The sequence below is a fragment of the Salmo salar genome, chromosome 09 (assembly GCF_965601325.2).
Source record: "Salmo salar chromosome 09, fSalSal1, whole genome shotgun sequence".
Lineage (NCBI taxonomy): Eukaryota > Metazoa > Chordata > Actinopteri > Salmoniformes > Salmonidae > Salmo > Salmo salar.
The window spans coordinates 120,376,274-120,400,933 of NC_138299.1; the positions used below are offsets into that span (position 1 = coordinate 120,376,274).

Consider the following 24,660-nt stretch of genomic DNA (forward strand, 5'->3'; position numbering starts at 1 on the left):
ATGTTTGCTAACACCCTGCAGTGTTGTTACATGCAACATGTTTAGTTATTCTGCTGTACTCTTTCCCTCCCATTTATCCCCCCCCCCCCCCCATCTTTCGTTCCATATTCTGTTTTAATTGGTCTCCGGCAGGGGTGAAGGTAGATTTAACTTCTTCCTGGTACGTGACCTCCTGTGTGTGCACGCACGTGCAATATTATTTTTGATGGGAGGCAGAACGGTGCATCACACCACACAATTTCAACTAATATAAGGTGTGTTTGTCTCTTTATTGACATATTATAGCTTACATGTCAATTATTTGCAACCCGGAGAAATAACAAACATATACAACTTACAGTGGCATAATTCATATCTTCAACAAAATTTAATATTTTATGGTGCTCTCACATGTTTCTTTTGTTGAATTTTAGATTTTCTTGTAAAAATCCCTCAGGATGCTCCCATTTTTCAGCTCTCACGACCTCTCATTACCACGAGCTGACATGCTGAAAGAGAAAACGCAAAAGAATTACTTTTTTTTAGGTGAAAATGATCTATAATGCACCATAGGTTTAGGCTAGGCCTACTCCACCCCTCTCAATCGTAAAATTTTTTTTTTAAACAGTTGACAAAAAAAATGCAACCTACGTTTTACCTCATGTGAAAGAAAGTCTTCAAGCTGTTTTGAAGTAGTTCTTAACCATATCTCCAATTGGAAGGTTTTGACACCGATACATGTCTCTGACCTGAAATAGTAAACAACAAACAACATGAATATAAATATTGATGTGATTACATGAATAATAATTGAATAATAAACTACAGCTAACAAATTAAATGGCAACAAGAACGTACACATTCCGAATAAGTCATGTTTTGTCTAGCAAGAAGATCTTGGAGCTCCCCGTGTTTGATGGTTTTCCATTTCACAAGTGTCACGATTTGTTGGGAGAGCTCGCTGGCTAGTTGAAAAGCAAGGCTCAGTGTCCAAAGCCCCCCCACCTGTAATCACAATCACACCCTGTGTAACAATGCAATTGAATCAGACTAACAATTCAATTGTAGCCACTCATGATCTCTTAAGCATCACCTCTAGTGAACACGTTGGACCATTATCACTTCTGCCTCTTGGATACAGCCTCTTGGTGTCCTCTCCTAGAGCACACACAAAAGACACCATATCTGAGTTTAAAACAGCTGAATATTTGTGAATGAATCAAACTCCAATAGTCATCTATTTTGAGGTCTGGAATAAATAACGCGGGATCTCACAGTATATATGCTACAGCCTATGTTCAGAGCCGTATTTCTAAATATGTCTCTGCCTATAAGGTCCATTTGTAACAGGTTAAAGAAATTGACCTACCATGGCAAGATCATTGAGGGTCTGGCGAGTTTGACAAAGATAACACATTTCCTCTTTTCAGTTACTGCCTTTTAGGATACGCAACTGTGTAAAGAACAATTATACACAGATGATGCACCAGAAGGGACACATTAAGAGTTACCATATGTACAGTTAGTTGATAAATCCCTGAACACTTCTAAACGATGGGCTACCAACCCTACCTTGTTTATAGCCTCCCTCATTGAAATGTCATGAATGAGGTAATATGTAATTCCCAACGTCTAAAATTCTGTTCATTCACCTTGCGTTGCTGTTTAGGATATTTAGCATTCCTGTCCTCTGTGTGCAATGATGCTCAAAGGCGAGGGTAGATTACATTTCTTCCCAGTATGGCACCGTCCTGTACACCTTTTTATTTTAATTTACATTTTATTTAACTAGGCAAGTCAGTTAAGAATAAATTCTTATTTACAATGACTGCCTACCAAAAAGCAAACGCAACCTAGGGTGGCAGAACGTACAGAGTCGCTTTGGCCCTAGGCGAGACAAAACAATTGGCTCCCCGCTAAACTAGAATGGTTGATTTGATGAAAAACAGCTTGCTATCAAGAGAAAATGTTTCAAAAGATAGGTGGATAATGAAAATAAGTTTCGCGGAAGAATGGACAGAAGTCATTCATATTTCTCCAATTTCAAACCAACAGTTGCTGTATACATCCTTATGAATCTAAGCATGGCACTTTTCAAATGTTACCTTTCCTCCCAAACAGAGGCTCGATCGACCCAGATACATTTTCAGCTTCAACTGCTGGCTACGCATCCAGAAGTGCTTCCCTAAAAGCTGTCTTGGTTTAAACATTTTCACTTTCTGAAAAGAGAGAATCTCAATTAATAGGGACAGAATAGCAAAGTAAATGTTTTGTCTAGTATTGAAGGCCGCAGCTCAGCTTCAGAATTATTATAGAGAAGAATCTATATATCTCCATGTTGACCAGTCATGTCATTTGTGGTCATTTTAAAGCTTGTTTCTAGCATAAGGCATCAGAGTTAAGCATTGTTATAGAGTGCTTTATATTATCTGGATACTTTTATTTATTTCAAAAATATAAAGCAAACGATAGGTATTATGTCTGTGGTACATTTGGTCTGTGGTCTTCAGAAAAAAACACAGGCTACTACTGTAGACTACATCATTTATCTTAAAATGATTTTTGATGGAGTGTTGGTGGAGAGCTGCGTCTCTCCGACAGCACCCTGGAGAGGCGTACTGGGAATCGACAATCTAAATATTTTGCTCCCCTGCCTTTGGCAAAGTGGGCACTGCTTATCATGGGGCGACATCAGCGCTCACCTAAATAGCCCTCGTGCCACTGGGTGACAGAAGTTATGATTGTTCTCGGGCTAAATAATGTGAGGTGCTATGTGTCGTTGGAGATGCGTCTTAGTCTGTTTAGCTCGGAAAATGGCGCCCTAGACGGCGGTATAATGGGTGGGCCAGCCGTCGGGCCTAAACAGTTATATTTAGAATCCCTATGAATTCAATAGCATCTCTGTGGGCCTAGACAAAGATTTTGTAATTTTACTTTTAAAATTGATTACCTTTTATTGTGGCATAAACTCAACCAATTTTGATGTTTTCATCTGATTGTCAAAGTCAGTTCAAATGGCTCCTTTACCAGGCTAGCAGCGCACGTTCATCCACTTCCAACATATTTCAAGCCTCCAAACAGTGGTGAATGCAAAGAGACATCTGTTACACAGAACACCAAAAAGTGTAATGATATTTGCCGATTGTCATAAGGCCAGAATAAATGCCTCCACTGCTGTCTACGCACGTCTCTGTCAGCCACTCATCTATGCCTTTTCAAAATATCAGTGTTCTCGTCGAACCACATCGCGTTTTGGAGCATAGGCTATACCACACGTTTTCAAGTCCATTCTCAAATCTTTCATGCCTCTGACATACGGTAATGATAAATAATGTTGTAATAGCCTCCAGTTTTCTTGACATTTTCGTTTTAATTATTGTGATAGGCTCATGTTTTACCGGTACGGCATACTATCTCTTTTGCTGGGATGCCTTACTGCCTTACTTTCACCCCTGGTCTCAGGATTCAGTAGTGCATGAATGTTTCTTGATAAAACGCTCTCATTTTAAGTAGAGGGCATGATAGTTAATGTGTGAGCAAGTGTGAATCTCGGGTATCTTTGCTGGAGCATATGGTGTGCCATGAGTGTATGTGTGAATCTGCGTTTACGCGTGTAAAGGCCATCTGTCCCCTAGCTATGGGTATTGGGTACAGAGCTTTCTCATTGGTGTTACTCTTTAAAGCCTCCCCCAGGACTTCACAACACCTGTTTGGTTCCCATGAAAGGTTGCAGGTCCAGGCAGATTACTACTGAGTAAGACTCCTAACCTAGATAGCAGCTGTGCGTGTACTGTGGGGAATATGAATGGACACTCTGTGAAAACTGTCTAGCGATACAAGTCACTCTGGCAGGAAGCTAATCATAATATTTCAGCAGCTTTCTTTCTTAGAACCAGCTGGGAAATGCCCCTGACAGTTCCCATTAGCCCCGACTCTGGTTCAGTTCGACGTCTCTGCTGCTAATAGTTTGGGTTAGCATTTAGATGTGGATCAGCAGGTCTGATGTCAGCGTTTTTAACAGTGGTTCTGATGTAAGCAGAGCCTCAGTGATTGGGGGAGGGGGGTATAAAGGTACAACACCTGTGTTGTCAGACCAATTACACAATCAATTAGCCTGCAAAGCTCTGACAATCATGCGGGTGACTGGCATCTGGATGGGGAGATATAGCTACCCCAAAGGAGGAGGGAGATGCTGGGATATTTACAGTTCTCTACGGCCCCCGCGGCCCCCCGGGCCCCGCCCCGCGGCCCGCTCTGTGCTCTCTCGTCTCGGTGCCCCCCCTCGTGTGCCTCTCTCTCTTTCTCTGTGCTCTCTCTCTCTCTCTGTCTCTGTGTGTCTCTCTCTCTGTGTCTTTTCTACCTGTTTATTTTATGTGGCTAGGTGAGTGAAAGATGCATGCCTGTGTTTATTATTAGTCGTCTGTCTGTGTAGTGCATGGTTTGTTTGCACTCTGTATTGAGTTTGGCTGGGACGGTGGCTGTATAAGGTGTCTCTTCACACCGCGTTTTGCTGACAACCCCTTGACTCCAGAGTGAGATCAGATGTGCTAATGCCAGCTCAGCCTCCCTGCTCGTCTGACAGGGACTGGGTTTGTAGGGTTAGGCAGGAAGACACGCAGCTCTACTAGGAGAGAGCGAGGGCATACAAATAACTCTTTGTCCCGGAGAACAGACAGTCATGTCTCTCTGACCTGCTGATGTCTTGCAGCTGTTGATGTTGTTGTAGCTCAAACCTATCTTACCATGTCGGCACGGGCAATTTTGAGTGACAAGGAACGCTGTGTTTTAAATGCACACTGACCCAGAGGATGGTGGGTAGCATTTCTTGCAGTGGGATAATGTCAGCTGAAGGTTGTCGGGCTGTCGGTGTAGGGAGTCGCCTCGTGGCTAAGCCAACGCTTTCGCCCTGGCACTGCTCGACTCAGACGTGGTGTGTGGCCGGAGAGGGAAGGACTCGTCACTGAAGAACGTGTCGTGTGGGTGGGATTAATAGCTGTCACCGTGCATGTTCCTGACGGGGTCATTTGACTTGTGTTGTCAAAGAGGCCTCATGATGCTTTGGAAGGGTTAAACTCGGTGACACCATCTTGATCTGCTCAGCCTCTCCCTCATTTCCCCCTCTTTCTCTAGTAGGCTCTTAACCCCCTCCCTCTCTGCTAGGGCTGGGCGATTTTTATATCGAATTAATTCGATTAAATTTGAATTTGCTTTTGCTCGATATTCCAGATGCCTGTATTGCAGAGTCCATTTTTTGTTGTCGTATTTTTCGATTTTACATCCACTTGTCTTTTTGGTCTCGTCTCGTTCGCTCCTTTCTGTGCTGTGTACACCTTCCCATTTGCCCCAGTTACAACTCGCTATTTGCATTTGAGGTTTGTTCCAACAGAATCGGTAATACGGACACCGAAACACATGGAGACACAATTTTACTGTAATAGAGGAAGTTAAACAGGGTATGGTTAGAAAGGTTATGTTTCAACTCCTCAAATTTCAAGCAGAGCAGATACTACTGAAACAGATGTACCAATCAACATTGCCTCTGGAAAATGAATGCTCAGTTTGTTGCTCGTGCATTACAGTACCACGTTTCACTAGCAGCATTTTGGTCAAATAAAGATTGTTATACTAGCTGTTTAGTCTGTTTAAGAAATGTGCAATAAGCATAAAATAATTATGTTATTGGCAACTCGTTCTCATTCAGAGAAATAAGGCAGGCCACTTGATTTCAACCTCTGAACACAGTGAACAGGCTAGCATGCTGTTCAAACAGTTGGAGACGGACAGAAGGGTGTGTTCATTACTAGTCAACGGTTTTGCCTTGTTAGTTGAATTCAGAGCTTGTGAAATTATACCTAGATCCAAATTGGTTAAAATTGAAATGTAAATATTAGCTGGCCACTAGCTAGCACGTGGGCTTGTGCTTGAGAGATTGTGTTAATTTTCTATAATGCCTGCTACATTATTAGTGAATGTGCATTATGCATGGTTCGGGTTACATTTGTAACAAAAATGTCATTTTTAAAGACATACCTGAAAGCCAGATCAGTGATTATTGCAAAAAAAGCAGGTAGAAGTATTTTGATAAAATAAATTATTACTGGGTCTCAAGGTTGTGGAAAGCATATATTCAGCCTAGGTATAACTACACGAGCTCTGAATTCAATAGGTTATTGCTGACTGTTTTAAATGCAGTGGATTTGACCTTTAATTATACAACAAAGCTTATTTAGAGAGAACATAACAAAAATCGATATCTCGTGAATCGTTTGCAAAAATGGCGATATGAGTTTGAAGCCATAATCGCCCAGCCCTACTCTCTGCTTCTCTCTGTGTTAACCAAACAATGGTTTCTCCATCTTTTCAATCTACGACACCTTCCTTTTCCTCTATTCCTCCCACTCTCCCTCATGCAGTCATTCTCTCCCTCTCGTCCTCCTCTCTACTTTTCTCTACATATTTAACCAAACTATCTTTTTCTCTCTAGGGCTCTTTCCTTTTTATCTCCTGCTCTTAAACAAAGCAATATTCTACTCCATGTTCTCTCTCCCCCCCCCCCCCCCCTTTCTGCTTTCCCCCTCTCCTTCCATCTCTCGCTACATAAGAACACAGTGGCCTGCCCTAACACCAACTCTATCTCTCATGCCCCAGGCAGGGAAGAAAAGGAAATTACCTCAGTGTGGTGTCTTGTGTGACAGGGCATGGCAGGGTAAAACCCAATGAAATAGCTGCTGGACTTTGGCCTGGCAAAGGTCACACAGTACTCTGCTAGTAAACAAGCTGCTTGCTGGGAGAAAAGCCACTGCGGAGAGCTCCACAGAGAACCCTGCCAGGATTTGATGTACTACAGGCCTGTTTTATTAAGGAGTGTTAAAGCGTTACAGAGCTTTTTTTGTGTATGTGTGTTATCCAGTGGTTTGACAGAGCATCCTAAGGGGATTTGGGCAGCAGATCTCTGGCTTGATGCTACGTGAGCAGAGCATCGTACTAATACATGCTGTGATAAATGAAATGTCAAAATGCAAAGGGCCCTGGTAATCCAGAGTTTGTGTAATCCCACTGCTATCTGACCATCCTTCCTGGTTTACTGCCCCTGTGAGGTGTGCGTGTGTGTGCGTGTACTGCAATGACATCGGCGTCAAGTGTGTGTGTGTGTGTGTGTGACTGTGCCTGTTAAGATAATATCATGACAATGGTGACCTCTGGAATTAGTGAATACATGACTTGTGCAGAGTTTGTGTTACATGTTTGTTTACTAGGAACAATTTGTGTGTGCTATATTTGGAAAAGTAGTCTGTGGTTTGTTTGTTTGCATGTGTACACTGCATTAGTGATAGAATAGGGGTGTGTGTGTTTCCTGTTGGTAAATGGAAGAGGGATTCATTGCATTAGTGAAAGAGGTTAATGATCTGTTTTAATTTATTTGTGCTTGCGTCACTGTATTAATGTATTACAGTGCATACGTTTGTGTGTGGAGAGAATCCGTGACCATTGGGTCGATGCAGATTAAGAGGGCACACAGGGAGGGAGTACATTCTCTGCTCTGGTTATGCAGAGCGGTCATCACAGACACACACACACTGAATTTATCTCTCCCTTCTTTCCACACCCCTCCCTTCTTCCCTCCATCTGTTTTCTGTGAGAGAACCTCGCCTAGGCAGGAAGTGGTGTCCGTGTGAGAGTTCTCTTCCCCTATGCCCTCACTAATGGAGGGCAGGTCTCCTGTGAAAGAGAGAGAGGGAGAGAGAGAGAGAGAGAGAGGGGGAGGAGGGAGAGAGAGAGGAGGGGATATGATGAGGGCGAGAAGGATGAGAGAGATGTATGGAGGGGATGACTGAGTTCAAGTTAAAGATAGAGATTGAGGACGAGAGGGAGAGCGAGAGAAGGAAACGTGGGTAGAAGATGGATGGATGTGGAGCAGTTTGGCTGTTAGCAGTGCATTAGAGCAGGCTGTGGGAGAGAGAGAGATGGGCCCAGAGAAGGCATCATTCTCAGTAAGGGGGGTTTACCTCTGCTACAGCTCTCTATCATCATCACCATCAGAGGTTATGATTATTTTATGAAATATGGTATTGTCAATGACAACCCCCGGTCCCCTGATATATGAAAACGGCGGCAGCTCTTTCTCAGAAACCACTCCGAGAGAGTTTTCTAGTGTGAAATATCGGAATAACTCAATGTGCACAGTGAAGTATTTTTTTCCCCTCTTAACAAATCAGGCACAGCTCATAAAGATGTATGCCTTGCATACATAGGCTTAGGCTAACATTGTCTTAGTTCTCATGGCGGTTGGTTCTCAGGGCTATGGGTTATTTGACAGGCCTGAGAAGACCCAATAGACACCGGCTCAAAGTCAGGCCTTGTTGACAGTCTCTGGCTAACGCCCTGTAATGAACCATTGGAATGCTTGGATCCTGTGGGCTTGGCCCTTTGGCTAGTCAGCTGCCCTCTGACACGCGTGTTAGTAAACTTCACGCCCTGGTGGCCACCGCGGCACCGGTCCCTATCGTTCCTGTGCTTCTGCTTATGGAAGAAATGATGCGCCTCTCCAGGCCTAGCCCCAACCTCATCCCTGAGGGAAGGAGAACAGCTCGTATGACCCAGGTCTCTGACCTAGCGCCCCCCCCCCGGCCGACCCGCTCCCCCCTCCATGTATTTCTGGGTCGGAGGTAGATGGAATGTAGACCCTAACCTATCCCCTTCAGCCAGGAGCTAGCGGTGAGTATGTGGCAGGACATGCGCACCAGACACACAGAGAGGGCCTCAGGCTGCACTGGAACACTGTCTGTGGCTGGACAAACGGAATCTGGATAGTATATAGCTAGCGCTGTACATTCTTTCCCTTTTACAGATATATTACCAAACTATCTTGACGTATGTACTCTTGCAGGGTAAGGTTAAGGCTAAAGACTCAAGGCAATATTTTGATTTATTTCATAGTTGCCGTTTACCCAGGAACTGTTTTATGAATTGTTTATGGTAGAGTTATTTTGTCATTTAACATGCTAATCTGTCAGGGACTATTTTCCTTGGTCTCTATTATTAACGGTCTCACAACAGTTTAGATGGAATGCTGCTGGTTTCAGTTGTTTACTTCACCTTTCCTTGGCCTGTCACAAGAGCAGCCCGGAAAACAGGAAAAATTGCATTACAACTGTTTTGTTTGGCCTTCTTGCGTAGGTTGTTTCTGAAAATATTGCTGAAATACCCAGCTCTCAAGTATTGTTGCAGTAATAAGTGTGTGTGTGTGTGTGTGTGTAAACATTTTGGCTATCAAGGAAGAGCTTGGAAACGTGCAGCTGGGACAAGTCAAGCAGATGTTAGCAGCACATATCCGGGTGCCTGCTGAACTGTATGGCTGGGCTTCAGACCTGAGGGGAAACTATAGGAGAGGTCCCTTCATTTACACCAGTGACTCACTCAATTCGGCATGAACCAACAGGCCAGGCTAACTTAGTCAGTACACCTGACCCAAATGAGTCTGTTGTTCCCACATGCTTCAAGATGTCCACCATTGTTCCTCTACCCAAGAAAGCAAAGACAACTGAACTAAATGACTATCGCCCCGTGGCACTCAATTCTGTCATCATGAAGTGCTTTGAGAGACTAGTCAAGGAACATATCACTTCTACCTTACCTGACACCCTAGACCCACTTCAATTTGCTTACCGCCCCAATAGATCCACAGATGATGCAATCACCATCGCACTACACACTGGCCTATCCCATCTGGACAAGAGGAATACCTATGTAAGAATGCTGTTCATTGACTATAGCTCAGCATTCAAAACCATAGTACCCTCCAAGCTTATCAATAAGCTTGAGGCCATGGGTCAGAACCCCGCCCTGTGCAACTGGGTCCTGGACTTCCTGACGAGCCGCCCCCAGGTGGTGAGGGTAGGAAACAACACCTCCACTTCGCTGATCCTCAACACTGGGGCCCCACAAGGATGCGTGCTCAGCCCCCTCCTGTACTCCTGTTCACCCATGACTGCATGGACACGCAGGCCTCCAACTCAATAATCACGTTTGCAGACGACAACAGTAGTAGGCCTGATTTACCAACAATGACGAGACAGCCCACAGGGAGGAGGTGAGGGCCCTGGGAGTGTGGTGCCAGGAAAATAACCTCTCACCCAACGTCAACAAAACAATGGAGCTGATGGTGGACTTCAGGAAACAGCAGAGGGAGCACCACCCTATCCACATCGACAGGACCACAGTGGAGAAGGTGGAAAACTTCAAGTTCCTCGGCGTACACATCACTGACAAACTGAAATGGTCCACCCACACAGATAGTGTGGCGCAGATGGCGCAACATCGCCTCTTCAACCTCAGGAGGCTGAAGGAATTCGGCTTGGCCCCTTAAACCCTCAAACTTTTACATATGCACAATTGAGAGCGTCCTGTCAGGCTGTATCACCGCCTGGTACGGCGCAACTGCATGGCTCTCCAGAAGGTGGTGCGGTCTGCCCCACGCTTCACCGGGGGCAAACTACCTGCCCTCCATGACACAGGAAGGCCAAAAAATATCATCAAGGACAACAACCACCCGAGCCACTGCCTGATCACCCCGCTATCATCCAGAAGGCGGTCAGTACAGGTGCATCAAAGCTGGGACCGAGAGACTGAAAAACAGCTTCTATCTCAAGGCCATCAGACTGTTAAATAGCCATCACTAGCACATTAGAGGCTGCTGCCCTAATATACATAGAATTGAAACACTAGTCACTTTAATAATCTTTACATATTTTGCATTACTCATCTCAGATGTATATGCTGTATCCGATTCTGCTGCTCATCCAAATAGTTATATATTCTTAATTCCTTTACTTTAGATTGTGTGCGTTGTTAGATATTACTACACTGTTGGAGCTATTTCGCTACACCCACATTAACATCTGCTAAACACGTGTATGTGACAAATAAAATGGTGTGTGTGTTTTACATGGTTAGCGCATGTGGGTCATTGCTAATCTGTGTGGTCACTGCAGATGTCGTGGTTATTTGTTAATGTAGCCTTTTCCATGGCACTCCAGCATGTTGCTACTGGTCATTCCCACGTAAAAGGATCAATGAGCACCAATGTGAAGTTTTATAGGAGCATGTCAAATGAAAGCTAAGAGTCCATCTTTAAGAAATATATATATTTTCCCATCCCAAAATGTAGGAGTAAGTAAAGTCTTTGATTTATGGTCAAACAGATGGAAAAGGGGTCTTAGAAAATATCTAGCAGAATAAATCACAACTTTTTTTTTATGCACGTGAACGAACGTTCACACGCTGGTTGACGTAATGCGCTTCAGTTCGAAAGCAAGTCTGTTTGTCGTCACGTCTTCGCGAAGCAATGCCGGTAAAGTGAGCGGATAATTTGACAGAAAATAGAATGTTTGTTCATTGTTACGTCTGGAATTGTGACATGTGTAGTTGTTTATTTAGCGTTGATACGTTTAGCTGCCAGTGCCAATAATGCATATTTGAAAACAATAACTTTATGCCTACCTTGGTTGATTTCGAGCACAGGCATATAGCCTAGACTGGCTATAGCTGGGAAACGCAAAGAACTCCGTTCAAGATTGAATACTGTGTATGTAGAAGGAATGAGACTAGCTAAATTCTTTATAAACTGATAGGGTGTTTTAGCTACAACTCTCCTCACATTCTTGAGGCAACGTAACAGGAGGCAGGTACGGTGGCTCCTGTAGGACATATAAGGTGAGACAAAAGGAACACGCAACAATAATTCACAAGGGCAACATAGCGAACATAACAAATACAACTGTTTATTATAGATTCGAGTGACAGACTGCGTAGTGTATGCTAACTTAACTATCTGAATTGATGCTCTACTCTCATGCGCAAATTTTGACTCCGTTGATGGCGTCTTTTCCGTGCGATTTCGGCTTAAGTATTAAAAGGTATCAGAAATGCATCAAAACACAATGTTGAAGACCCCTGCCAACTAATATCGACAGTTGTATTTAGAAATGTTTCTGCCTTCTGTAGTTTTTGGAAGTTCTCTTACCCAAAACCCACACATCTTTAAGATATTTTCACATTTCTCTCCCTCATGAGGGAGGATTATGAAATGTCACAGAAGTGACAAGTAAAGGTAGACCTATCAATTAGTTCGTGTTTTTACAGATATACATTTTGTTTATTAATTATTACGTGATTTAAACTTAATTTCGTTACCTAGTCGGTAACGGAATTTCTGCAATTGAATTGGCTACAATGGGAAATTATAGTAGTTGCAGAACCATAGTTCACAAGTTAGTACAATAGAGTACAGTAAAATAAGTACTGTACAGTTCTTTACTGTAGAGTACAGTAGTGCACATTAGAGTTGTACTGAACTATACTTTACTGAACTATGCTGCGCTGAACTGTGCTGCAGAGCTCAACATTAATGCTTGCCTGGGGCAAGTGGGGGAAAAAAAGTTGGACAAGCAGATTATAGATTTTAAATTGTCCGATTGGATAAGTAAAATAAATCACTATCAAACAATTGGGCTACTCCGATCATAATTGTATCATAATTGTATCAGTGTCCTCCGGATGCGATGTTTTGCTCACTGTCCACCCAATCTCTGCAGAGTGCATCGGAGTATAATTATTGTAGGCCTGCATTGACAGGCATGAGTGGTCTTTCAATCATGCAGTCGCGAGGTGCGTTTTTGAGATCCAAGCGAGCATAGCCACGTTTTAAACATTGGTTGATTAATTATTGCTAGATTAGTTATTTGCCCAGTTATAGCTAATTTTTGGTCAGCAATGAAAATCCTGGAAAAAGTCATGGTGAGGTGAGATGCACAACAGGTAAAGTGATATACAACAGAGTAACTGCTGTAGATAACTAGCCAGACTACACTATGATTTGAGTTGGCTATCTCGCTAGCTAACTTTAGCCTTTTAACATGTTTTATTCCACTGGCACAAGTGTATAACCGCAAATGGCCAACGCGCAGTTAATGAGTGCAGTTGATGAAAACAATGCTGTATACTCCGATAGTCAAGTGCTCAAAATTGGCTAGGATTGTCCTTTATTCAATACTGGCCATGTAATTATAGCAACGTTAATTAATTAGTATTACAATAGCCTAATTGACAAAGTAACCTATGCTGTCAAGATCCCCTTGAACACTGAATATTTTAACCTTACAAATAGACAAACATCTTAGTTAGCTACCTCACTCACCTTAGCCATTTGATTCCTGGTTCATTGAATGAGGGAATTATTTTATAAAGACATAAAAAGTATTTGGTTGTAATTGTAATGTAGCAGGGTGGCCAACCCTCCTCAAAGAGATTCCAGGAGAGCTAGTTCGTGTGCAGTCTTTTGTTCCAGCCCTGCTCGAACACAAGACGTTGTAAAAAAAGAAATCAGCCGCTCAACAGGATCTTGATAAGCTGACTCTGGTGTGTTTGAGCAGAGTTTTATAAAAAGCCCTGCCCACCCAGTAGGTTTCTAGATGGAGGGTTGACGAACCACATGCGTTTTCTACTGTAGCCTATCAGTGCAGTATTTTACTTTGAGGGGGGGTTAAGTGCCTTGCTCAGGACATATAAAACATGGGATCATAGAGCAGCAGCCTTCCATTTCAATACCAGTGATAGTAATGAAGGTAAAATAATAAAAGTGGTTCCTAGCATCATACAACACAATTCTGTCACCTTTTTGGTCTGTGGTGTTACAGACCTGTTTTTTTGGGGAGGGGACAAGTCACGTGAGCTTTCGGACAAGTAAAAAATCTGTCCTACTTTTCCGAAGGACAAGTGGCTAAAAAGGTTCATGTAAAGCCCTGCACTGTACTTTGATGTCCAAACTTGTGAAATATAGAAATCTATGATTGGTTCAGATTTAGTCAGGTTCGGACCAACCAAATTTGGTCTTGTTTTGGGGCAGTAATAGCCAGTGTGTAGTGAAATAATAGCTAGTGTGTAGAATAATACCCAAATATCAAAAGGAGGATATAGCATATTTATACCTTTTGTGTAGGATACATCACCTGAAGAGAATGACATTCACATCCATAATTATGCATTTCTGTGATTTTACAGATTAGGGACCCATGATAAATTTCCATTAACGTAATTCCGTTACCGGGTTTAAATCCACTTCACTTACTGTAGTTCAATAACCAAAATCAATTTTTTCAAAGTCAAGGTGTCATGACACCCCATTCTTTCTTCAGACATCTTTAATTCGAAGCAGATATTTCATTTTTGGAAAACGTGGACACACAAACTGAGGGAGATTTTGCCATTCTGTTACCAAACTTTGTGTCTACACAGTTCTTTCAGTAAATGTGTTTTTGTAAAATCTTAAGTGTCAATTGTTAAGTGGTCTTTGTGCATACAGTTGTGTGGTTTGTTCAATGGTTTTTGTATGGCGTACATTTTAAGTGAAAAATCTTGAGTTTCAGCACAATTCCATTCCCGTGGAATTGCCCTACTACAAAACATATCATAGCAACTCCTTTGCGTAGCGAACCATTTTCACATCCCTGTTTATATTTAGCATAGCCTACCTTGATTTTTCTACATGCCAAGATTTGCATAATGGTGTTCCGTGCCACCTGTTTACCACACACAGTGGAACAGGTCAGCCCAGGAATTGTCATCAGTGTGGATTACACTATTATCAGTGGTAACGTAACATGAGGGACTGATGGATACTGAACATCTAATGGAATGATGGCTGTCTATCTAATGGGTTCTGATGCCTCTGATCTCAACCAGGCAGGGATGATGAAGGCAGGTAAGCATTGTTGTCCTTTAGCCTATCGTTAGGCTCAGGTCAAAGAGGTTTAATATGTAACTAATTGAGACGATACTCTCTGTAGTCTGGACTGGAGCTGGTCAGTGTTGCGGTAAAGGTCCAGTTATCCCTGCTGATGATAATAGCATTCTACTGGAGGTCGGATCAAATCTAGAATGGTTATGGCACTTTATTCCACATGGAATGCGTTTGTCTATGCTCTCAATTTCTATGCCCTGTCAGTTTTGTCGAACATTCTATCAACTGAGCACGGCCCTGGTGTGGGCATGGCTAAATGCCAAATGATGCTTGATCCGAAAAGGTGGTCGGAGGCTCCGTATGGAGGGTATGATGCAATTGCACAGCCTCCGGAGGCATGCCAGAAGCCAAATTGAGCTCCGTACCGCATCGCTGTGCGCCTCCCAAATTTTGAAACGATGCGGAGGACTCCGTATTGCGCCACATTGACCTGATTGGTTGACGGTAGGTGAGGGCGGAGGTCCTGTATAAACCCAAACTCACTTCCTTGACAACTGTCTTCACAACAGCTTTGTGCTGCTCCGCGACGCGCAGGAAGTATGAATTCCATGACTTCTGCAGAGGCCGTGTCACCGTAAATACTGCACAGCCAATGCAGACATCGGATTGACCATGCAGCGCCTTTAAGGGGACTAAGGGGACCAAGGAGACTGAGGCAATGCCCAGCCCTGCATTTCAGGAAGTACAATCCACTGGCTGCTTGACCTACTGAGCAGCAAGCGGAACTGCCCCTTTCTACCTTCAGGCTATGCGCAAACCCTACACCCCAAACCGAGCACTCTGTTCTGCCACCTCTAGTCTCTTGGCCGTCCAAGCCCTACGGGAGTCAGCTCTTTGTCCTGGTACCCCAATGGGTGAACAAGCTTCCCCTGACGCTAGGACAGCAGAGTCCCTGCCCATCTTCCAAAAATATATAAAAACAATTAAATTCACTTGTCTTTTCCAATGAGCACTGTCTTTGCTGTTAACTTCTGCTTTATTGTGGAGAAATGTATTTACTACGACTGTGATATGTGGTTGTCTCACCAAGCTATCTTAAATATGTAATCCACAGTAGGGGGAAACGGCGCCGCAGGCCCCCCCCACCCCCCACCACCACCACCGTTGTTATTGTTTTTGTTGCCGAGCTGAGGATTGTTGTGCTGCATTTTCCAAAAAACAGAGAGCACAATATGCACTGCAATCTCACGTGCAAGGATGTAAACGGATGTGGCTGTTTCATCATTAAGGATTCCAGCTTTAAGATGAATGCGCTACTACTGTAAGTCGCTCTGGATAAGAGTGTCTTCAAAATGACTAAAATGTAAACAAAAATATGTGTTGTCCTGCTCTCTTTTCTCTGTGAAGGGCTCATTGATCTCTGGCTAATCACTGCTGGCCAGCCCAGAGCCCTGCAGCAGGATGTAGAGCAATGAATTAACCATGGGTGCCCAGGTCTTATCACCAACCAGCCCGCTATCGACCTGCAGCCCAGGCACAGGCTCCCTTCGTTACACAGACTGGGTGTACTGGATCTCTCAGCCAGACCCCTTTTTTTGATGCATGTTTTACTCTGCAAATATCAAAACACAAGACATTCCTTTTGATATTGATCTCTTTTGTGCTGCCACTTGGTGATGCACCTACTGTAGTAGGCGTGTGCTGCTGTAGTGTTACAGTAAACAGAGTCTGGGTAGCTGGAACTTGCTTTGCACAGTAACTTTTGAATCCCTTATATTATTGTCCCCGTTCTACTATTAAACCTACAACCGTCCTACCTGTGGTCGTGGTGTGTGTGTATATTATCTACAGTGTCTGGATTCGTCTCTGTCTCTCTCTCTCTGTGATGGACTTTGAACTCTTCTCTTTCTCTGCAGATAGTTCTCTTTTCATAGTGACTCTCTGACTAACTCAATTCAGTGGGTATTATGTATTCTCCAAACCCTGCCTCAAAAGCCCCATTCATTCATCATTAACAGTGGTTTTAATGTGTTTACTAAATACATGGATGAATTACCGTAAACTGGGTGTGGGTTATTTTTACTGTACACAGCTGTCTAGTGCTTTGGGGCTTTGTCTAGTGGTTTTCTTGTTCCCTGCGAGCCTGACTGCTTAGATAGGGCCTGCCTATCAAAAACAGCATGAATGTTATCTCTCATTCATTTCTACCCATAGGAGCTCTATTTATGATTTGTAGGCCTGTGTTCTGCCAATAGGATCTGTTGTGTAGTGATGAACTTTTTTGCTCTGAGGACATTGTGCGAGGCATGGAAAGAAACATCTGCAAGTGATATCTCCAGACGGCATGATACCAAATTGAACCTCTATTACATCTCGGCAAATGTGACGAGACATGCAATTTGAGATCATAATTAGTGATCACAGTCTGTCCGCGGAGTCTTTTTTTCAGGACCAGAGGAAAACATTTTTTTTGATATAGAGGAAAGCAGCGAACATTCAATGCAGCCTTTTAAAAGGCAGTTTGGTCTTCCCTAGTTGCCCAATTAGTATCTCTCTCCTCTCTCCCGCTATGTATGTGGATTTGTGTTTGCGAGAACTATATCATCACGTCTTTTAGAACTGCTGCTGGCTTAGACAACACTGTTAGATGTGAGATAATTATGTATCGTTACATAAGGTCCTGTTCTGCTTTGTAAGTTTTTCAAACAAGCCATAAGGAAACTACTTTAAGGATGGTGGGTAGTAGAATGTCAAAAAGAGGTTAAATGTGAAGGAATGCGTCAGTTAATAGTGACTGTACTGCAGTTGTCTTAAGTAAGGTGTAGCGTTCCAACAGCTTTGCTTCTGACCTCAATCTCTTCAGGAAACATTCAGCGCTGAAATTTACATTTACATCATTTAGCAGACGCTCTTATCCAGAGCGACTTACAGTAGTGAATGCATACATTTCATACTTTTTTTTTTTTTTTTTTTTTTTTTTCTGTGCTGGCCCCCCGTGGGAATCGAACCCACAACCCTGGTGTTGCAAACACCATGCTCTACCAACTGAGCTACAGGGAAGGCTGTAGCAGATTAAACATTGACATCACACAGCAACGATGTGGGAATTTAAATGAGACATGGAACACCCTCCAAATAATGAATTGAATAATGACAATGAATCTTTCCCACAGTCTTTCTTATTTATATATTTTGTTCTCTCTTTCTCTCCTTCTCTTGTAGGGTCAGACCCAAGGCCAGTAAGAATCTTTGCATGGAAAGATCGTCCGGCAGCCTCCTCCCTAGAGCTTGTGGGCATGGCAGGATGAGTGCCTGCGTTCGATGATGATGGCAAAAAAGCAAGATGCAAAGGCGCCCACCTACAACCTGGTCGTGGTGGGCCTGTCCGGCACAGAGAAAGAGAAGGGGCAATGTGGTGTGGGCAAGTCCTGCCTGTGCAACCGCTTCGTCCGCCCCAGCGCAGACGACTTTTACCTGGACCACACCTCCGTGCTAAGCACCAGTGACTTCGGGGGACGTGTGGTGAATAATGACCACTTCCTGTTCTGGGGGGAAACGGGGCGGGTGCTGGAGGAGGGGCCGGAGTGCAGGATGCATGTGGTGGAGCAGACAGAGTTCATTGATGACCAGACGTTCCAGCCACACCGTTCCACAGCCCTCCAGCCCTACATCAAGAGGGCTGCCTCCAACAAGCTGGCCTCTGCAGAGAAGTTGATGTACTTCTGCACGGACCAGCTAGGGCTGGAGCAGGACTTTGAGCAGAAGCAGATGCCAGAAGGGAAGCTGATGGTGGATGGCTTCCTCCTCTGTGTGGACGTCAGCAGGGGCATGAACCGCAACTTTGACGACCAGATGAAGTTCATCACTAATCTCTACAACCAGCTAGCCAAGAACAAGAAGCCAGTGGTTCTGGTGCTCACCAAGTGCGACGAGGGGGTGGAGCGCTACATCAAGGACTCTCACACCTTCGCCTTGGCCAAGAAGAACCTCCAGGTGGTGGAGACATCAGCACGCTCTAACATCAACGTAGACCTGGCCTTCCTTACCCTAGTGCAGCTGATAGACAAGGGCCGGGGCAAGCCCAAGATCATCCCCTACTTTGAGGCCCTGAAGCAGCAGAGCCAGCAGATTGCCTCGGCTAAAGACCGCTATGAATGGCTGGTCAGCCGCATCGTGAAGAACCACAATGAGACGTGGCCCAACATCAACCGGCGCATGCAGACCTCCTCAGAGTACAAGGAGTATGTCTTCCTGGAGGGCACGGCTAAAGCCAAGAAGCTCTTCCAGCAGCACGTCCACAGGCTCAAACAGGAACACATTGAGCGAAGGCGAAAGGTCTATCTCAGCACCCTGCCTCAAGCACTGGGTTCCCTAGTCCCTGAGCTGGACGAGATCGACCACTTGAGCTGGTCCGGGGTCCAGAAGGTTCTGGAGACTAAGCAAGACTTCTCCCATTGGTTCGTTGTGTTGGATGACACCCCCTGGGAGACCACGCCACACATAGACAACATGGAGGACGAGAGGATTCCCCAGGATCTCCTGGAGACCCCTGTGGCTGAGACGATTTACGAGAGCCACCTGGAGCACCTGAAAAATGAGCGCAAACGGGCGGAGATGAGGTGGGAGTTCAAGGAGAAGCTCATTGCCTCTCCCTTCATCACAGCAGGCAAACCCTGGGAGGAGGCACGCAGCTTCATCATGAATGAAGACTTCTATCAGTGGCTCGAGGAACCAGAGTACCTAGACATCTACAACAGGCACCAGAAGGAGATCATTGACCGAGCCAAGGAGGACTTCCAAGAACTGCTGCTGGAGTACTCGGAGCTCTTCTATGAGCTGGAGGTAGACGCCAAGCCCAGTAAGGAGAAGATGGGGGCCATCCAGGAGGTGTTAGGGGAGGAGCAGAGGTTCAAGGCCCTGCAGAAGTTGCAGGCAGAGAGGGACGCTTTGGTTCTCAAGCATATCCACTTTGTCTACCACCCCACCAAGGAGACCTGCCCAAATAGCCCCCACTGTGTGGACTGTAAGATTGAACAGGTTCTAGCCTCCAAGTTCCCCACTCGATACTCCTTCTTCGATAGCCATAAACCGGGCGACGGGAACGCAGATCGGATAAACCTGGTCATTCTGGGTAAAGATGGCCTTGGTAGAGAACTGGCCAATGAGATCAGGGCTTTGTGCACCAATGATGACCGGTACGTGCTGGATGGGAAAATGTATGAGTTGTCCCTCCGGCCCATAGAGGGTAACGTGCGTCTGCCGGTCAATTCCTTCCACACGCCTACCTTCACCCCCCATGGCGTCCTGTGTCTCTACAACTCTAAGGAGTCACTATCCTACATTGTGGAAAGCATTGAGAAGCTCAGAGAGTCCACGCTAGGCCGAAGGGAAAACAGTCTATTTCAGCTGCCCATGAACCTGCTCCTAGTCACCAAACGGGGAGTAGGGTCCATCAGGGACATTGGGGGGGAGACGGCCCACACACTTATTCTCCAGGGGCAGCAGGTGGCTGGGAAGCTACAGTGTGGTTACCTAGACCCTGCCTCCCCTGGGGTGGGCTATGGACGCAATGTGAACGAAAAGCAGATCAACCAAATGTTAAAAGGTCTGTTAGAATGCCGTAGGCCCCCTGGGAGCATAGGCAGCAGCTCCCCTCCTTTACCTCCTTCCTTCAGAGACTCTCACTCCCAGCCCATCCCCGAGACAGACCTGCGGATAGTCATGTGCCTGATGTGTGGGGACGATTATGATGTGGAGCAGCTCCTCTCGCCTCTCCTGCTGCCCCAGCACTGTCGGCCGGCCTCCAGCCTGAGCAGTGGCACGTCCGTGCTCCTAGAGCTCACGGTGGGGGCCCAGAGGCACACCATCGACCTCTCCCTGCTCTCCTTCCACTCCTCATTTGCCCTACGGAAAAGCCGGCTGGTGCACGGCTACATTGCCGTGTATTCTGCCAGGCGCAAGGCGTCCATGGAGACCCTGTGTGCGTTCCTATGCGAGGTGCAGGACATCATCCCCGTGCAGTTGCTTGCGGTGGGGGAGAGCCAGGCTGAGCTGTCGGACTCTGAGGTGGCCAGGGACCAGGTGAGGCAGGGGGAGGAGCTGGCCCGGGAGATCGAGGCCAGGTTTAACACAGTAGTGTGCGGGCCTGGAGGGGTGGTGGGAGGCCTGCACAGGATAGACCTCTTCCAGCCCTTCCTGAAGGAGGTTGTGGAGAAACGCACCATAGTGGAGGCCACACACATGTACGATAATGTAGCAGAGGCCTGCACCACTGAGAGCATGAGCCCGGCCCGCTGCAATTCCCCCAGCCCCATCAACACCCTGCTAGACTCTGAGGAGGACGTGGAGCCCTCGCCTCCCTACCCTGACGTTACCCTCACCTCCCACCTGGGGGGCTTCAAGCTCCCCGACCTGGAGTCCAGCGACGCCTTCTCAGTCATCTCCGAGATCAGCACCTTTGAGAGCAAGCTCAACAACAAGGTCCCCCCCCAGGTGCGGCCCAAGCCCACCATACGGAAAGTCAACCTGGGGCCCTACATGGACCAGCAAGGGACCAACCGCCGCTCCTTACCCCCTGCTGTCACCTGGGCACCGGGCAGCGACGGTGGCTATGACCCATCGGACTATGCCGAGCCCGTGGATGCCGTGACCAAACAGAGGCCCACAGAGGAGGAGAGCATCTACTCAGTGCCCCATGACAGCACTCAGGGCAAGATCATCACCATCCGCAACGCCAACAAGCATTCTAACGGCGGGGGCAATGGCTCGGATAGCGAGGCTGACAGCAGCTCCCTGGAGCGGAGGCGGAAGATGTCTGCTCTGGGGGTGAAGCCGCGGCTGTACCGCGACCGCTCGAAACGCCTGGGCAAGTTCAGCAGCTTCCGCACTAGCTTCTCCATCGGCAGTGATGATGAGCTGGGGCCGCCCAAAGCACCAGAGGAGCTGGGCGGGGCGCACAAAGGGGACAACTCCATTAACGAGGAGGGTGAGGACCCCAAGAGAAGGAACATCCTCAGAAGCCTGCGCAGAAACACCAAGGTATGTGCACCAGTGTGTTTATGTCTGTGTATTGTTCATCAACATCACGTCAGGTTGCATACTTTCAGTTTTTGTATTATTTATACCGGTGACATACTGTATATAGAGCATCTCGAGAAAGAGAAAAACAGCTGTGACTCATTTAGATTTCATCCTATGACTGACTTCATATACAATCTCTATCAATCTATTATAGACTACTTAATGATTTTCATCTGTTTAATAGGGTTTTGTCTTCACCTACCACCCTTTATCAAAGTTACCTAGCAACAGTGTTCCTAATGCACTGATCAAATCAAATCCAATTTATTTGTCACATACACATGGTTAGCAGATGTTAATGCAAGTGTAGCGAAATGCTTGTACTTCTAGTTCCGACCATTCAGTAATATCTAACAAGTAAACTAACCTAACAATTTCACAACTACCTTATACACACAAGTGTAAAGGAATGAATACGAATATGTACATAAAAATATATAAATGAGTGATGGCTGAACGGCATAGGCAAGATGCAGTAGATGTTATAGAGTACACTATATACATATGAGAAGAGTAATGTAGGGTATGAGAACATTATATAAAGTGGCGAGTGATAAATTGATTACATCAATTTTTCCATTATTAAAGTGGCTGGAGTTGAGTCAGTATGTTGGCAGCAGCCACTCAATGTTAGTGATGGCTGTTTAACAGTCTGGTTTTGAGATAGAAGCTGTTTTTCAGTCTATCGGTCCTCGCTTTGATGCATCTGTACTGACCTCGCCTTCTGGATGATAGCGGGGTGAACAGGCAGTGGCTCGGGTGGTTGTTGTCCTTGATAATCTTTTTGGCCTTCCTGTGACATCGGGTGGTGTAGGTCTCCTGGAGGGCAGGTAGTTTGCACCTGGTGATGCGTTGTGCCGACCTCACTACCCTCTGGAGAGCCTTCCGGATATGGGCGGAGCAGCTGCCGTACCAGGCGGTGATACAGCCCGACAGGATGCTCTCGATTGTGCATCTGTAAAAGTTTGAGTGCTTTTGGTGACAAGCCACATTTCTTCTGCCTCCTGAGGTTGAAGAGGTGCTGCTGCGCCTTCTTCACCACGCTGTCTGTGTGGGTGGGCCATTTCAGTTTGTCCGTGATGTGTACGCCGAGGAACTTTAAAACTCTCCACCCTCTCCACTACTGTCCCGTCAATGTAGATAGGGGGCTGCTCCCTTTGCTGTTTCCTGAAGTCCACGATCATCTCCTTTGTTTTGTTGACATTGAGTGTGAGGTTATTTTCCTGACACCACACTCCGAGGGCCTTCACCTCCTCTTTGTAGGCCGTCTCGTCGTTGTTGGTAATCAAGCCTACCACTGTAGTGTCGTCTGCAAACTTGATGATTGAGTTGGAGGCGTGCGTGGCCAGGGTGAACAGGGGAGTAAAGGAGAGGGCTGAGAACGCACCCTTGTTTTTACCTACCCTCACCACCTGGGGGTGGCCCGTCAGGAAGTCCAGGACCCAGTTACACAGGGCGGGGTCGAGACCCAGGGACTCGAGCTTAATGACGAGTTTGGAGGGTACTATGATGTTAAATGCTGAGCTGTAGTCGATGAACAGCATTCTTACATAGGTATTCCTCTTGTCCAGATGGGTTAGGGCAGTGTGGTTGCGATTGCGTTGTCTGTGGACCTATTGGGGCGGTAAGCAAATTGGAGTGGGTCTAGGGTCTCGGGTAGGGTGGAGGTGATATGGTCCTTGACTAGTCTCTGAAAGCACTTCATGATGATGGAAGTGAGTGCTACAGGGCGGTAGTCATTTAGCTCAGTTACCTTAGTTTTCTTGGGAACAGGAACAATGGTGGCCCTCTTGAAGCATGTGGGGACAGCGGACTGGGATAAGGATTGATTGAATATGTCTGTAAACACACCAGCCAGCTGGTCTGCACATGCTCTGAGGATGTGGCCGGGGATGCCGTCTGGGCCTGCAGCCTTGCGAGGGTAAACATGTTTAAATGTTTTACTCAGGTTTGCTGCAGTGAAGGAGAGCCCGCAGGTTTTGGTAGCGGGCCGGGTCAGTGGCACTGTATTGTCCTCAAAGCGAGCAAAAAAGTTTAGTCTGTCTGGGAGCAAGACATCATGGTCCGCAACGGGGCTGGTTTTTCTTTTGTAGTCCGTGATTGACTGTAGACCCTGCCACATACCTCTCGTGTCTGAGCCGTTGAATTGCGACTCCACTTTCAATGTACTGACGCTTAGCTTGTTTGATTGCCTTGCGGAGGGAATAGCTACACTACATTTACATTTAAGTCATTTAGCAGACGCTCTTATCCAGAGATACTTACAAATTGGTGCATTCACCTTATGATATCCAGTCAAAAAATACACTGTTTGTATTCGGTCATGTTTCCGGTCACCTTGCCCTGATTTAAAAGCAGTGGTTCGCGCGTTCAGTTTTGCGCGAATGCTGCCATCAATCCACGGTTTCTGGTTGGGGAATATTTTAATTGACGCTGTGGGTTCAACATCACCGATGCACTTGTTAACCTGTTAGGGCTAGGGGGCAGTATTGACACGGCTGGATAAAAAACATACCCGATTTAATCTGGTTACCACTCCTACCCAGTAACTAGAATATGCATATACTTATTACATATGGATAGAAAACACCCTAAATTTTTAAAACTGTTTGAATGGTGTCTGTGAGTATAACAGAACTCAAATGGCAGGTCAAAACCTGAGAGATTCCTTTACAGGAAGTGGCCTGTCTGACCATTACTTGAACTTCTTTTCCATCTCTATCTTTTACTAAGGATCTCTGCTCTAACGTGACACTTCCCACGTCTTGCATAGGCTCTCAGAGCCCGGGAAAAAACAGAATGTCGTCTTTCCAGCCCCAGGCTGAAACACATTATCGCCTTTCTCAAGTGGCCGATCAAGGGAC

At 45.7% G+C, this 24,660-nt stretch overlaps 1 protein-coding gene and 1 long non-coding RNA gene across 3 annotated transcripts in view; one reads left to right on the forward strand and one right to left on the reverse strand.

Moving 5' to 3' along the window:
* The window catches only part of arhgap35a (Rho GTPase activating protein 35a), a 103,572-nt gene that overhangs the window by 38,175 nt on the left and 40,737 nt on the right, over window positions 1-24,660 (forward strand). For both annotated transcript variants that reach the window (XM_045724377.2, XM_014213449.3), the window contains exon 2: window positions 17,939-21,754. In XM_045724377.2, the coding sequence (XP_045580333.1) occupies window positions 18,038-21,754 (3,717 nt within the window). In that variant the 5' untranslated portion in view covers window positions 17,939-18,037. The remainder of the gene's footprint in view (window positions 1-17,938; window positions 21,755-24,660) is intronic.
* LOC123744719 (uncharacterized) lies at window positions 259-11,998 on the reverse strand. Its single transcript, XR_014378869.1, has 4 exons — window positions 11,479-11,998; window positions 1,073-1,137; window positions 838-984; window positions 259-728 (listed from the first exon to the last, which is right to left on the reverse strand). It is a non-coding gene; the product is annotated as an uncharacterized LOC123744719 (long non-coding RNA).